Below are 15944 nucleotides of genomic sequence, written 5' to 3'. Positions count from 1 at the left end.
GTGTCCATATCTTTTGTCATCTTTTCTAAGATGGTATCCACTGCAAGGCCAAACAAGAAATCCTGGTTAATGGGTTGATTGAGTATGGTAGACTGCACTTCATTCTTAAATCCAGCAATGCGGAGCCAGGCATGCCGGCGTAGTAACACACTAGTGTTGACAGACCTAGTGGATGTATCCACTACATCAAGGGCGCATTTTATGGATGCATTGGCGATGAATTTCCCTTCCTGTATTAGTGCATTTGCTTCTGCCTTATAGGGTTCTGGTAGGTGTTATAATAACCCTTCCAGTTCATCATAGTGTGCTCTGTCATAGCGTGCTAGGAGAGCTTGGGTATTGGCAATTCTCCATGCATTAGCCGCTTGAGAAGCTACTCTTTTGCCTAAGGCTTCTAAAATCTTTGACTCCTTGTCTGGAGGGGGGCATCACCTGTTGTTTGCGAATTCGCTCTTTTCCTAGCGTTAGAAACAACTAGAGAGTCTAGTGGTAGCTGAGCCTTGATATAAGAGGGGTCTGTAGGGGATGGTTTATATTTCTTTTCAATTCTTGAATTGAGTACCCGGGCTCTAGCTGGGTCTTTAAAGATGTCTGATGCATGCCTTAGTACTCCCTTTAACATAGGTAGTATACGTACAGTCTTCTCTGATGTTGGGAAGGTGGTAAATAGGAAATCCTCCTCTATAGGGTCAGTGTGCATGTCTACGCCATGATACTGAGCTGCTCTGTCTACTAGCTGGTTAAAAGCGACAGTGTCGTCAGTAGGAGATGGCTTTGTGGGGTATGTGGAGGGATCGGGTATGGGTTGTGTATCATATGGGTCATCAGGATCGTTTTGATCGCCCCATGTGGTATCTTGGTTTCCTTGATCGTCAGGGTCCATAAAATCCTGTTGAGGATCTTCACCCATGTCTTCTCCCTCATCAAAATGTGGAGGTGTAGGAGAATATGGAACATAAGGCATGTTAGGGGTGAAAGGAGGAGGTGTAAAAGGTCTTGAAGGGGATGTCCCAAAGTCTTTTTTCTTAGGAGGAACAGGAAAAGGAGCTTCAGTGTCAAGTCTTCTCTTGTTTTTACTGTAAACTGCTATATGTCCTGTTTCAGGTTCTATATACAGTCTATTTTGGCCTGGGCTCACTGGAACATTCACATTGTGTATATATATATATATATATATATATATATTTTTTTGTATACGTCATGCATTTATTGTTTTCATTATTGTATGTAGGATTTGATGTATATAGTAGATTTATACCTTTGTTTGTCTACAGACATAGGGGTTATAAAATCTGTTCTTTATGGGTTTTTAATATTTCAGCCCTGAGGAAGTTCTGTTTTAGAACGAAACGCGTTGGCTGGCTATTATTCAAAAATCTTTTTCACAGGAACATTAAATATATATTGAAATATACACCAAGACTCAGCGTATCAATAAGGACAATAATTAAGTGATTTTGTTCATTGTTTGGACTTATCCACTAAGCGGTGCTATTCTGAACTCAAGCGAATTGTTATTCACCCTATATGTGAAGGGTGGTGCCCCTGGACAGAGGGCACTTTGGGATCAGCACACAGAATGACAAAAAGACTTTGGTTTGTGAAAACATAGGGTTGGTGCCTTTTCGTTGTCTTACAGGTCCACTGTCCAAATCCAAAGTGTAAGTGTACTAACAGTCTTCTTAGGATCAACAACTGTCTTCGGGTCGATGGACTTTTTCGGATCAACGACCTTTTTCGTGTCGACGCTCTTTTTCGGGTCCACAATTCTTTTGGTGTCGGTGCCCGTTCTCGGCTCTGTGGCCTTTTTTGAATCGACAGTCTTTTTGGGAAGTGTTTTACTTGGTACCGGAAGGCTTAGGTGTAGTCTTCGTAGCCGAGCTGGAAGGCGGGGCTTCTGAAGCTATGTTTTGGTCTCGGCTAACGCTTTTGGGCGATGCTTTGACCGGAGCCTTGGATGGAGGTAGAGGCAGGGTAGGGGCTTTGGTACTCACGGTTTGCCCCGTGTGATCTCGTCATCGGAGTCCGACTGGTCTTCTACGGTGACTAGCTCTAAGTCTGAGTCCGCTGCCTCTGGAAGTTCATGTTCGTCCTCGAAAATGTTTTCTGGTTCTGGTGCCTGCCGCTGCATCTCTAGTCGGGCAGCTCTTCGGTCCTGGATAGTCTTCTTCGACCGGAACTGAGCACAAGCTGGGCAGTTTTCTCCATTGTGCTCCGGAGATAGGCACCTGTTGCATACTGTATGCTTGTCGCTATGTGGAAACTTGGATCGACATTGTGGGCATCTTTTGAACGAGGTCCTTTCCATCGGCAGGAGGCCCATGTGGCGTCGAAAAGGCCCAACGGCCCGCGTCGGCGACCAGATATAGATGGAAAGAGTTGTCGAGTCGAGGGATACCAAGCGGAAAGAATACCGTCGAAAGTTGAAGGTTTTCGGCCTTTGAATCTTGGAAAACTTCGGTCCCGAAGTTGGAGTTGTCGAAGTGCATCCGAAACCAATGGCGGAGAAAAACAATCTGAAGATGGAGAAGATGCCCATGCGCACTGTAGTCCAGGGGAGGAGTCACCTATCTCGTGATACTTCGAAGACTCTTCCAAGACAACAAGGTGCAAACATCCGGACCCAACACTAGGCGGCGATCTATGCTAAGATATGAATTCAACAGCCCACATGCCTCTAACATGAATTTCTTGTGAGTATTTTCCACATAGATTAATTGGGCTATACATGAAGCATGTGGCCTGAAAATGAGCCCCCCAACAGGAACTCTCAGAGGTTAGCCTCCCAGGTGCAGAAAAAGGGTCAAACTGCAGGCAGTTGAAAGGGTCCCAGAGAAAGACTAACCACCAAGTTGAATGGAAAAAGATTTTAGTTGACACAGCAGACTTCTAAATGTTCTCTGTTGTGAGCTTGACATGTGGTAAAAAAAAAATCAAACAGCTGGTGCCTTTGTGATACTTGGAGCTCGGAGTCTCTCCAACTTGCTGGTCAGAGTTGGAGGTGGATAGATTACTTATAGTTCATGGTAATTTAAATGTATATATTCACCGCTATGTTAACATGAACTACTGAAGGCTCCCAGCCGGACAACGGGGAATACGCCAATTCTGGATAATAGGTCACTCTAGCCATACCATAAAACCTGTGATGGCCTCTATTTCTTAACAGTTTAGACCAGCACACAGGACAGCATTATTTCAATGCCATTACGTTAGGCCAGCATAATTCCACACGTCTGCAGCTATGTAGTCTTAGTATACCATTCTGAACGATTTATGAGATGCACATAAGAGACTTTAAAAAAATGTATATACAGTTAGGGTATTTTAGGGCCAGCATTTGCATATTATTCAACAACATTTAGGTTATAGCACGTCAAAGCACTAAGTTAAACCAGGAGGGTGCAACATAGCCAAACACTTAAAAAAAAAAAAGACATCAATTACTTTGTCAAGGGTCACAGTAGGAACATGATCATTCCATGATGTTTCAGTGAGAATGAGCACTGCCTGTATGAGAAGTCAGATGATATGGAGTTCTACAAAGCGAGAAATAGGGGCAAGGCTGGAGCCTACTGAATCTCTGAAGCCCCAATGGGTCAGGACAGTAACACCTCCCCCATATGCTCAACACCTAGCAATGACACATTAACACTGGATTTCTGACAGGAACAAGCGGTGTAGGATGCAGGCACAAGTATGGTGCAAATACAAGAAGATGGATGTGCAGGCAGGAAAGACATGAGATGAAAGCAGGCAGGACAGCCTCAGAAACAGGAAGCAGCACCTACCGTATGAACCGCCGTATGATGGGACTGGAGCTGCACAGGCAAAGACGAGAGGCAGGTAGAAAAAAACAGTAAAGGAAGAAAAATATTAGGAGAAAAGAGTAGGAAAGCTTTAGAGAAAGAAAGGAACAAAGAAGCTTGACAAGAGGGTTTAAAAAGGAGATACGAGAAAAATACGTGAAAAAAGAAGTAAGGGAATATAGGGAAGAACCAGAAATGCCCAAGAGCAAACTAGAGCTTGAAAGGCAGATGAAGAGAGAGATAAGAAACACTGCAGAGGTTTATATTAACTCTTTGCCATTGGTGCCTGTTGTCCCTGTTAAATGTGGCTTACAGAACCACAGGGGGTGAATGCATAATACATTATGAGCTACATTCAGGAGTTTCACCTCTTACTCTTTCCAGTTTCACTTCAGTTCATTCCTGCTTCACTTATTCTACCCTCAGCAGCTCCAGCACTCCCCATTTTCCCCTCTTCCTCAGTTTGACTTCTGGCCCAATCAACCACCACTATCCAAGTAATTCCTGCCCCCCATCCACCTATATCATACATTGTTTTCCACTAAGTCCGGTTTTCCATCCTTACCTCTCACGGTCCTCTCCGGTAAGCAGGGTTTGAGAGTTAACTAATATAGTATGCGCTAAAACACCCAAACCATCTTACTCTACTTCACAATCTTCACTTTTCGAAAGCAATTTTATTTCTCCCCCTTAGTTTATCTTCTGTTCAATAGATCTTAGTTGCGTATCCTACAGCAAATACTGCTCTCCACCTCTCCCTCTCCTAGAAGCAGATTAAATCTCTTTTCCCATTCCTCTGCCCCCTATTTTACGCCAGCCAACATGCAGTTCTTGCCCTTGCTCTCATCTCTGCCACGCTCTTGCCCCTACACATTTGTATCTCTAGTTTCTTCACAATCTGTGCTTCCTTTTCTGCAGTTTTTATCCATCCGTTTCCTCTCATCAAAAGTTTTTGTTGCCTTTCATGTTACTTCTAACAAATACCATGCTGCCCTTCATTTATCTTCTTACAAACACTTTACTCAGCATTTTACGCTGTCCTGTCTCAATGTTCCTCTGCTCTGGCGCTCCTTCATTATCCCACTCCTCTCTCCATTTCCATGCTTTCTCCTTTTCAGAAAACTATTATCACTCTTTGCTTAGTAGCTCCTTGTGCCCCTCTGTCCCATGCTTGTTTAGTTCCACTGCTCCCCTTCCTCAGAACTGCCGGCTTCACTTAGATCTCATCGCTATGCTGCCAGATTGTTCCTATTCTGTTCCATTCGACCATATCCCAAAGTTGTATTACTCTGTTTTGTCTCCATGCTGTCCTCAGCAATTTTTGCCCTCTCACCTTTAAACGCTACTCCTGAGAAGTTTCTACTCCGTTTTCCCCACAGTAACCCTCAGCAGATCAAATACTGTTTACATTCCTTAACCCTTCTCTGCCTTTATGCTCCACTCATAAGTTTGTTTGCTTTCTCTTCCCTCTTTTTTATTGGCAGTTTCCATTCCCCTGCTGTCCCCAGCTCTGTAGGATCTAGCCATGTCTTAAAACCAAGTTCTGTTGGTGGTAAGAAGCACATTTTCAGATTGTGTTTGTTGACAGCCACACACAAGGCAGCCCTCTTACAACTGTAGTTGCCAAGTTGCTTTACTTCATTTGGGACTCTTAGGCTTTTTTTAATCTCCGTCACTTTGCCTCTTTACATTTTTTAATCCCTTACTTACAACTGTAAACATGAAACGTATATTCCATAATTATGATAACTTCGGGGAGCCACAGATGCCTGGGGTACCGGACACATACAGTTGGAAGCGAGGAGTCTTTACCACACACTCACAAACTTACCATGAACATCCAGCATCTTTTCGGCATAGACCTTGTAGGTGAAAGCATGACGCAGGGCAAGAGCTGCAAAGAACATCTCCACGCAGATGATGAAGTTTTGGTACCCAGCAGCTACAGTGCCTTCCCCCACTGACACCTCTGCTGAGTGGATCTTGGGTATCGCCCCACACTTCTCTAGGATAGCCAGAAGCATGCCTGAGGAGAGAAAGAGGGTGATAGCAAGATTGGTGGGACAAATACAAAAAGGGATAGGATGTGAAAGTTGAGGGATGGGAGTGTTATTAAATAAATGAGTAAGTGTGAGAGGAGGCACAAGAGTGAGATGGTGAATATGAGGAGGAAAGATGAAAGGTTAAAGAAAATAGGATGAAAAAGAAGACAAGAACAAGAGAATGACAATGACGATGAGACGAAAGGCAGAGAGGAGGAAAATAACCCTGACAAATAATAGTGAGAGGAGTAAGGTTTAAGAGGATGAAAGGAGGATGGCTTAGATGGACAGGGGCAGGAAAAAGAAAGGAGAGAGAGGACAAGAGGATGGGGGACAATTAAGGGTAGGGTTGAGGAAGGGTAAATTTGCAATGGGGGAGGGGTGAGATGAAAAAAATGTAAGTTTCAGAAGAAACAGGAAATGGGGAGGGCAGGATGCGGAAGCAGGAGAGAGAAAGTAAGAGGGAGGGAAGAGGATATGACAAGTCGGACTTTGAACTCAGCCACAGTGATATTCCACGCAATCAGGGATACTTGCATCTCCAATGAAGATAAAATCGGAGAGGTTGGCTAGGAAGCATTGCTGTCTTAACAAGATGTTCACAAAGTAATGGATCAAGTAGCAGAGGGTCATGTTTCAGTGGTAGAAGACTCGTTCCACACATTACAAAGCACTGCAACCTGTCTTCTAGAACATCCAAACACCAGGAGAAAATGGCGGAAGATGAGGATGGGAGGTTGCAGTGAAACATCTGGGTGCTGAGCATACCAGAGGAAGTGGAGGTTACACAGCCGTCATGGTTACAACAAAGGTTTGCCCACTTTTCTTTCTGGGGAACAGACCATTAAGTTGGCGGAAAGGGTACTGCGTCACCAAGGAGTACCCTTTTTATCAACATAGAAATTGTGTCGCCGTTGCGACGAAGTACCCTTTTTATCAACATAGAAATTGGACCCTTCGTCACATACCAGCCTTGGATTTCAAAGCCTCAACAAAGGAGCATCCCTAGGTTCTTAATACCGAGCAACAAATAAAATGCTTCATAGGAAGGAGTTATACAAAAGCTAATCTCTATGCAACTACAACCCAGCTAAATTGAAAGGTCTTTTCAATGGCAAAGGTCACTTTTTTGATACACCGGAGGATGCCTCGGAGTAGGTGGAGGACAAAGACCCATTGTAGATCAAGGGTGCAACCAAACGCAACGTACAACTGGTGACCTTGCCCTGTCAGTGAGACCCAGCAAAAGAAATGCTATTGCAACTGATAGAAAACGAAGATATAAGGATATCTTAAACTTCAATCTTTGGACATTATATTTTATATGTTTTCATGGTCTCCAGTTTTGAGTGTAAGCACTGGGATTTGTTATTCTCACTATGTATATGTTCCGTGATGTATGCAGTATATGTCTTATGGGCAGATGATCATATACATATAAAAAAAGTGAACAATATGTATCATGCGGAAGAAATATTAGGTATAGGATAAATAGTATATTTATTTAGCAACTACAGATTGTGTGGTAATTGTGGTTTTATCTGATTTGTTTTTCAGGAGCAAGTTGTTCATATCTTTTAAAGGGATCATTGTGTAACCCTTTTTCATCAATGGTGAATGGTCAACATTAATTACAATTCTTGGTGAAGAATTGCATCACCCAACAGAACTCTTTGTAGTTTATAACTGTATACCCAGGTTCTGATGGCCACAGGACAACACCATTATATGCAATGGAACTGCAACGAAGCCACATGTGGGTGGAACCTCGTGCTATCTGGCGTTTGAACACCTGGGATTTAATGGAGGGGATTTATCAACTTCTTGCTGGAACAGCAACACCTACTTCCATCCTAACTCTGGGTCAGTACTATCTGTCCCCTTACTATGGGAGGCCATTAAAGTGATGATCTGAGGGCAAGCTATGGTATATCTTCCAAATAAGGATATGGAACAGGAGAGTCAGATGGAAGCACTGGAGACAGAGATACTTATGTAGAATGGCTTTGAGGCCCCGCAGGACCACACCCTCCATCGTCTGCTGGAAGTGGCCGAACTGCAATATAAATTTGCCCGATTTATGGCTAGGCCTAATGTGGATGGCATCACAGTAATGCAGAAGGCATGAGGGCAAAAAGCAGGCAGACACATTTATTAACTGGCTAACTGAGAAACTTCTTCAAGAGTGACGCACAAGGTGGATGGTCAGCAAGTGGCCGAGGCCCACATGATCACAGTCACTTTTTTTTAATCACTACAGGTGTCCAAACAAGGTGTACCTGCCAACAGAGACAGAACTGTTCTCTATTCCATATTACAGGACTTATCCACCTAAACCCTACGGAGACTGGTTCAGATGCTCAAGACCTTTTATTAAAGTTTGAGGAAGTAGGGGAGGCGGGAATTGGGATACAATCTGGGAAGACCCTTGCCCGAATGGTTTTTCTGGTGTGTTTTAAACGAATTTGAGTCTTTTCCGACCTCTCACCTTCTAAACATGTTTAATGAGGTATTTGTGGCTGGTCATTTTCTGGAGGATCTCTGTGGGGCAAACTCTGTCCTTCTGAAGCAGGGGAAACCTCTGGATCATGAGGAACAGCCGACTAAAGCTGAACTCGGACAAGACAGAGGTCCTCATCCTCGGATCCAACCCTTCAGCCTGGGACGACTCCTGATGGCCGCCCGCACTGGGAACCGCTCCAACACCCACCGGCCACACACACAACCTAGGGGTCATCCTCGACTCCACCCTCTCCATGACTAAACAGTCAACGCCATCTCCTCCTCCTGCTTTAACACCCTCCGCATGCTCCGTAGGATCTACAAGTGGATCACCACTGAAACGAGAAGAACAGTCATCCAGGCCCTTGTCAGCAGCAGGTTGGACTATAGAAACGCCCTCTACGCAGGAGCCTCGGCCAAACTCCGGAGACGGCTCCAACGCATACAGAAAGCCTCTGCACGCCTGATCCTCGACATCCCTCGCCGCAGCCACATCACACCCCACCTGAGAGACCTGCACTGGCTCCCGGTCAACAAGAGGATAACCTTCAAGCTCCTCACCCACGCACACAAGGCACTCCACAACACCGGACCAACGTACATCAACAGACGACTGAGCTTCTACACCCCTACCCGCCAGCTCTGCTCTGCCGACCACGCTACAGTCCCCCGCTTCCCGAAGAGCGACCTCAGGCGGCAGATCGTTCTCCCACCTCGTCCGCCAAGACCTGGAACACCCTCCCCATCCACCTACGGCAGACCCAAGACCTGCTGACCTTCAGAAAACTCCTCAAGACCTGGCTTTTCGAGCAGTAGCAGCATTCCACACCCCAGCGCCTTGAGACCCCCACGGGTGAGTAGTGCGCTTTACAACTGATATGATTGATTGATTGATTGATCATTGCTCATCTTATTGCTCAATATCACACAAGAATGTGGAAGCCAAATATCTGTTGAATGTTGAATGGAACCAGGCTGGGGATAGTCAACATCTCTTTAGTGCACAGAGAATCAAAACTGGGTTATGCTGGGCTGGGGCACTGTCTTAGAAAGGTCAAGTCGGCACATGCCCACATCCATGAAATTTGACACCCCATGCTCAGTTCTAATGGATTTCAAAAAAGCATTTGTTTAACTTACAATTTCATCTATAAAGGTCTGCACAAATTAAATTGTAGTCCATGATTCCTCTCCTATGCTCTGGCCATTTATACCAGGCCAGGGTGAGTTTTTGAGTCAATGGTACCCTTTCCAAGGCACTTGAGTGGGCTGCCCCCAGCCCTCCCTTTATTTGCTTTACTCATAGACCACTAACCTAATGGATCAGAAAAATAGCCTAATGCAGGGATCTCAGTGGGAAGAAGGTATGGAGACCCTGTTCCCTGAAGATATGCTCCCCTTCCTAAAGGATCCCAGGTGTGCGGGCAGAGACTAATGGTCATCCTGAACCTTTTTTGGGGATGCATCAATGATGTTCAAAGTGCTGGGCGCTGAACACATTCACCCTCCACGACAAAATGAAAAAGGATGTGAAGAGATGGAGTGCAAGTCTATTCAGTATTTTAGGTAGGGTGGCCATTTTTAAGATGGTAACACTCCCAGGGATACTTTCCATCCTCCATAATTACCACTTTGGGAACCATTAGAATTTTTTTCTTAACAATACTTAACTATTTCCGACAATTTCCTTTGGTCAGGCAAACAGGCTAGAATATTGTTTAGCAGATGTATTCAATACTTCGATTGGTTAGGGGAGGTGGTAGGCATAGCTGACCTGCAAGACTACTATCAGGCAACACAGATCATTACAAATTACTGGGTTTTGGGGCGAGGGACAATCCTGCATTCAGGCAGGAACGTTTCAGATTTTAAGGAACTCACCTACTGGCATTTTTGTATGGCTTCAGGCTGCTCACGAATCTAACCTTAGTCATTAAAGTCAGGCTAAGCTGATTACATGCGCCACTGAGATGGATTACTTTGGAGGGTAGGTTTACAAAAGAGATCCACTCAGCATTGCTGTGCAGCTTCAAGGCAAAGGATCACATTAGAATTCCCAGACTGTGGGACTTCCTGGCGGGCAACCATGAGGTCCATTGTCGAGGTAAAGGATGAGTTTGTCTTTCATAACTCAAACTTTCACCGATTTTTTTCTTCCAAAACAGACAAGTACTGCAATGCTACTAAAAGGACCTGACTGCCATCAGCGGCAGCAGTACTGGTGTGTTATAAAGGGAAAACAGTCTGCTATATCGAGAAGGCCAGTACATTTTAGACTGAAATTGGGAATATTGGGGATCATGGAGGAAAGGGGAACCTAGGTTCAGGAGAGCCAGGTGGGGAGGAAGAGCTTTCTCTGTTGCTGTTTCTAAACTCTGGAACACTCTGCCCCTGTCAATCTCCAGACAAGGAGTCCCAATCTATTTTCCGCAAGGCCTTGAAGACCTGGCTCTTTACCATCTAAGTGTTGGGAACCCTCTATGTACCTGTGACCTTTGGCTCTATCCGCAGCGCATTGACGCCTTTGGGCAAAGTTCCCTCTTTATAAGACTAATATTCATTCATTTATTTACCTCCAAAGCAATACGATTGTGGTTCTTCCTTACTAGATATCACTAGATGTTGGTGCTCCGATAGGGCAAGCCCAGTAAGGGACAAGGGAAGGGAAATGGATAATTGTTCACACATGAAGAAAGTGGTCTACAAACAGGTTTAAACATGGGAGCCACCGTGGGACCATTTTCAATACATGGTGATGTAATGGGTTACTTCGAGCTGGGGAGGACTGATGGCAGTAGCACAAAAGATGAGTCAGCAGTCTACCTAGGGAGAATGGAGAAATAGAAAGTACTCACCCTGCCAGAAGGAGAGGAAGATGACAGACTTGACCATGATGAACTTCAGCACGGGGCTGTAGGAGCTCAGCAGATCCCGCGTGGCAAAGTAGAAGAGGAAGAGTGCATACAGGGCCAGGCTGACCGAAATGTTGTACACAATAGTCACGTACAGGTAGCCACTGGCCACGCTGAGGGAGAAATCAAATGTGTCATGTCAGAAGAGTGGGTAGAAGCCTAAGAGAAAACACCCATAAGAGGCAGTAAAATATAATGGTAGCAATAGTAAAATAAGACCACTTACTTTTAACATTGGCTCCTCAGCAGGGGAATCCTCAGATGTTTCTGCTTTTAGGTTCCAGGGTCAGTAAGTGGTTACTGAACATCACGCTTTGTGGGTAGTATTATTGGACGAGTTACTTACCTTCGGTAACGATGTATATGGTAGAGACACAGTCTAGCCGCAGATTCCTTAACTTAGAATATCCCCAGGCGTCAGACTGGATCCAGAAAACTTTCCGCTACAGCACTTATGCGCGTCGGGGGCGGCGCCGCACGGCTACGCCCTGAAGTGGTCTACAGACGTGACGTCAGTGAGGCCATATAAGCCCGGTGCGCTGATGTCAGTGTTCGTTGGAGAAACCTTTCCGCGCCACAACGCGGAGCCACCAGCAAAAAATTGTGGGAGTATGGGAACAGTGTGCGAAAACGATAAAAAAGAAAAGAACGTTAATGGTGAAAAACAGCGCCATAAGTCCAGTGCCAAGCACGGTATACTGAAAAATAATGAAAGAAAGAGCAGAGCACCGCTCTGAGAAGCAACCCCACAAAAGAGGAGGCTAAACCCTCCCATGAGGCAGAAAAAGAGGTGAAAAACATCAGGACAGATGACAAAGTCTGCAACCATAACATATAACTGTGATGGGCAAAAAGTCCAGAACGCAGGATCATTGACAATCCACAAAAAGTCAGTACCAGAAAGGGACGTTGTATCCCCTGTAAGAGAGTTATAGACTGAGGCAGAGCCAGTCGACGTCAAACCAATGGACTGCAGGGGAGGGAAGAGACCCCAAGGTCAATGGAGAAAGGGGAGTGAACATGAACAGACCTCACACATGACAACCCAGGGCGTAGGGATGTAAAAGGACACAGGACACATGAGCATACCACCCAATCACGAGAACGGGTGGAGCAGAGCAAGTAAAACAGAATAAAGCATCCCGTCTAGGTGTGAAGTGAAAATGACCCAGCAGGAAGACAAAGCCACCCGAAAGAAGGAGAATGGGGGAAACCCATCCTGAAAAGCTCCTCGCACAATGGGGAGGCTGGGCGGGCGTTAAGGAATCTGCGGCTAGACTGTGTCTCTACCAGTTACATCCTTACCGTAGGTAAGTAACTCGTCCCTCTGATAGAGACATCTAGCTGCAGATTTCTTAACTTAGAATAGCTACCAAAGCCATACCCATAGAAGAGGCGGGTCTGCGACCAAAACCCACCAAGTTTCAGAAGAACTTAGCCGTCAACAAAGTGACGAAACACAGTGGGGATAGTAATGCCAGCGCAACCAGACCATGAAGCTCTGAAAAGAGAGGAAAACAATAGGAGGCAAAGGCACTACAAGCCGTTAAAGAACAGCTCAAAAACCCCTGTGTGTATACCGGGGTGAGAGAAAGAAGCACAGAGCCAGAAATGTTGGTGCGGAAGTGAGAGTGCATGCCTTCATAAAGAAGATGAACTGAACCTAGGTCCGAAGGCTCCGCAGGAGCAGATGTGTCGACTGGAAGTAAGACCCAGAGAGAGAACAAAACGGTATGACAGAGTCCGCGCATACCGGTTGAGTGTGCACAACAGAGGAAAAAATCAGTGCCGAACCTGCACCAGCAAAGATACGTGGAGCAGCAGTGACGGGATGCAGACCCATGGCCAGAAAGTGCCGGCATTACCAGAACACAAGACACTCTAGTACGCAGTCGCTTTTTAACAAAGACATGTGAGATGGCGGACGGCAACAAGCAGAAGCACCCAGAACAGAACCACAGTAAAACTGTATTCATGTGGAATACAGGAATACATATAAGCATACAGTGTGGAAGCCAGAACCACACCATGTATAGTGAAATCCCCCCGTAGGGTAGCGTGAGCAGCCCAGATGTGAAGGAGGCATCACCCAGTAGGCAACCGGTAAAAAGGGGCCTCCGGCAAGCTGGACACACATACAAGAGCTGGCATCATGAGAAGACCGGGGCGAAGACCACGGACACTGCAGCAAGGAACGTTGCCTGCGTGACCCCATTGTGGGAAGAGCACAGAGTAGATATGAATTAAGAAAGACACACATCTAAAAAGGATGCGGTGCATAAAACAAGACAAGGGTACGCCATAAGTACCAACAGTCATGTTGAAGCAGAGTTGGACAGGATAATGTCCGGTACCGTAAGCGACATCAGCCACCCGTCCGGGAGGAGCTACGGTCTCCCACTAGACAGATGAGGTGATGGAGCAGGATACGACAGTGGAAACAGTCAGGACCAACGTAATGGCGTATGGATGTACAGACAAGACCACCCAAGAAAGTGAGTATCCTGAAGAGAACACTCCCCTAGAGAGTGTTACAGCAGGAACCCAAAGCAGAAGCGTGTAAAACCCCTAAGCGGAAGGCAGCAGGGAAATAGGAAAAAACTTGTTTGGGAAGTGCCCAGAAAATGAGGGCACAAGGCAGTGTTCAGCATAGACGTACGTGGCGAAGACGCCACTGCCTATAGAGAAGCCCAGACATGGCTGAAGTACGAGAAAGCACTACCCATCCCGGAGAGTGGAGGGTAGAACCAGTCACCGCAGAAGTGGAAGAAAGAACGCAGGCACCATACGATAGAGAACATACCAGGGTGCCCCCACACTACGTGCAAACACTGAAGAGTTGCGCCGCGCAGCGGCTCCGCCCTCGCACTATACAATGGCAGGGCGTCAGCCTCGGAAAAACTGTGACTGAACGGAATAGAATAAGGGGTCCCAAGTGACACTGGCTGAAGAAAAGAAGAGCAGCCAACATGGACAAAGAGGAACACAGCGAAGCTGAAAAACGCCCCTGGGAAAGGCGCATCATGGTAGGGAACCCCTACTGATGCTACGAAGTACTACAGACAACCGTAGACCCCAACTTTAACTGAAAGTGCAATAGAGTGACGCCAACGTGTGGGTCGCATAACAGCAGAAGGAGAGGACAGACTGATCCACAGAAGAACCTTTGTGAGGAAGACTTCATAGGAGCGTACAAAGCCTTCCTTGTAGGAAGGCAGCTACATAATAGCCAGCAAATACCCCACGTAGGGTAAGTCTTAACCCCTGCGAGGGGGGTCCTCTTGGGATAAGGTCACAGTCAGAGGACTGAAAAGAAGGCAGAACCAGCCGACCGGCTGTAATGAACAAAGTCAAAGAGGGCGGAACAACCGCCTACACCATCCGGGTACTACGTTAAGAACCCAGGACTCAAAACAAACAAGGAAACATCGCCTATGCAGAAGAAAAAGATGCCACAAGGCAGAAAACTAGGACGCAAGGCCAGAAAGTCACTGTAGACCAGACATGAGGCGGTACACAGCTGAATCAGCGCAGCAGTCAAAAAGGTCCACGCCATTGAATGGCAGATCCCGAAGAGAATCCCGAACATTGTATGGGAAACGACTGTCGTGCAGCCATACATGGCGGCGCAAAGCAACCGACCAGGGTAGTGCCCTACCCACAGAGTCAGTTGCATCAAGGGACAATCGAAGGGACAATTGCGCTATTCCCCTGCCATCGAGAAGTAGGCGGTAATTCAGCCCTAGGCCCTTCTAGGAGAGAAGGAAGAAAGAGCTCAACTAAGTACCAAGTAACTCTACAAGCCCTAGACAGCAACTTATTGAGAAACTAGAAAAATTGAAAAAGAAACACGTAAGAACGGAATTGCATGCTCGGATGCTGTCAGATTACCTACGGGCAGGCATCATACCACAGGGATTTCAGGTGAGAAATTGTACCAGGGATCTTCAGGGAAGATCCTAAATTCAAAGGCAGTTGTGGCATCTCTATTACATGCTCGCGTCACTGGATGGTACTAGGTGTTGAGACAGCCATAGAACACTCAAAAGCAGAACTGAAAGAAATTGAGGAGTTAGAGAAGGAACTCTTTAGAGGTGACGGGGTAGCTGAGGCGAAAGTACTATTAGACAAACTTAATAAATCAATTGACGAATTTAACTCCTTTGAGCTTAAGAAAAAAGCAGATAAGGTATCAAAGGATATAAAAAACTTCAACAAGGAACAGGCTTATCCCTATCTTAAAGACAACTACTACACTAACTTTCCCAACCAAAATAGACAAAACACCTGGGGTCGCTTCAAAAGAAACCAGCCAGTGACTTTCTCTGAATCATCAGGAGGGTCCAGCGATTCAGACAACCAAGCCGGTCCCAGTCGCTCAGATAATCACCCTGGCCAACCTTTTTTAGACAGGGGAGGAAAACCCAAAAGGCGAGTTTGGAACCAGTACTCAGGGGAACGACAAACCAGGAACAAGCATTACCAGTGGGGCACCCAACCATACTAGATTCCAACATCACTACTATGGAGACAATCCCCATCTTTAATCTATCCAAACACACACTATCCTCATCGGAAATTTCACTACTCAGTAAAAGTCTCTCATTTGTTATCACAGAAAAAAACAATTTTTTCAATCTCGAGGCAGAACTATTCCAATTTTTCAGAAAGATTCACCT

General features: G+C 45.8%; 1 protein-coding gene across 4 annotated transcripts in view; it reads right to left on the bottom strand.

Annotated features, from left to right (window-relative positions):
• TMEM184B (transmembrane protein 184B) overlaps positions 1 to 15944 on the bottom strand; it is a 506709-nt gene that overhangs the window by 90319 nt on the left and 400446 nt on the right. For all 4 annotated transcript variants that reach the window (XM_078683706.1, XM_078683698.1, XM_078683697.1 and 1 more), the window contains exons 7-8: positions 11209 to 11378; positions 5641 to 5835 (exon numbers count right to left, since the gene is read on the bottom strand). In XM_078683706.1, coding sequence (XP_078539832.1) covers positions 5641 to 5835; positions 11209 to 11378 — 365 coding nt within the window. The remainder of the gene's footprint in view (positions 1 to 5640; positions 5836 to 11208; positions 11379 to 15944) is intronic.

The sequence above is a fragment of the Lissotriton helveticus genome, chromosome 1_1, assembly GCF_964261635.1.
Source record: "Lissotriton helveticus chromosome 1_1, aLisHel1.1, whole genome shotgun sequence".
Lineage (NCBI taxonomy): Eukaryota > Metazoa > Chordata > Amphibia > Caudata > Salamandridae > Lissotriton > Lissotriton helveticus.
This window is presented reverse-complemented; position numbering and strand designations above follow the sequence as displayed.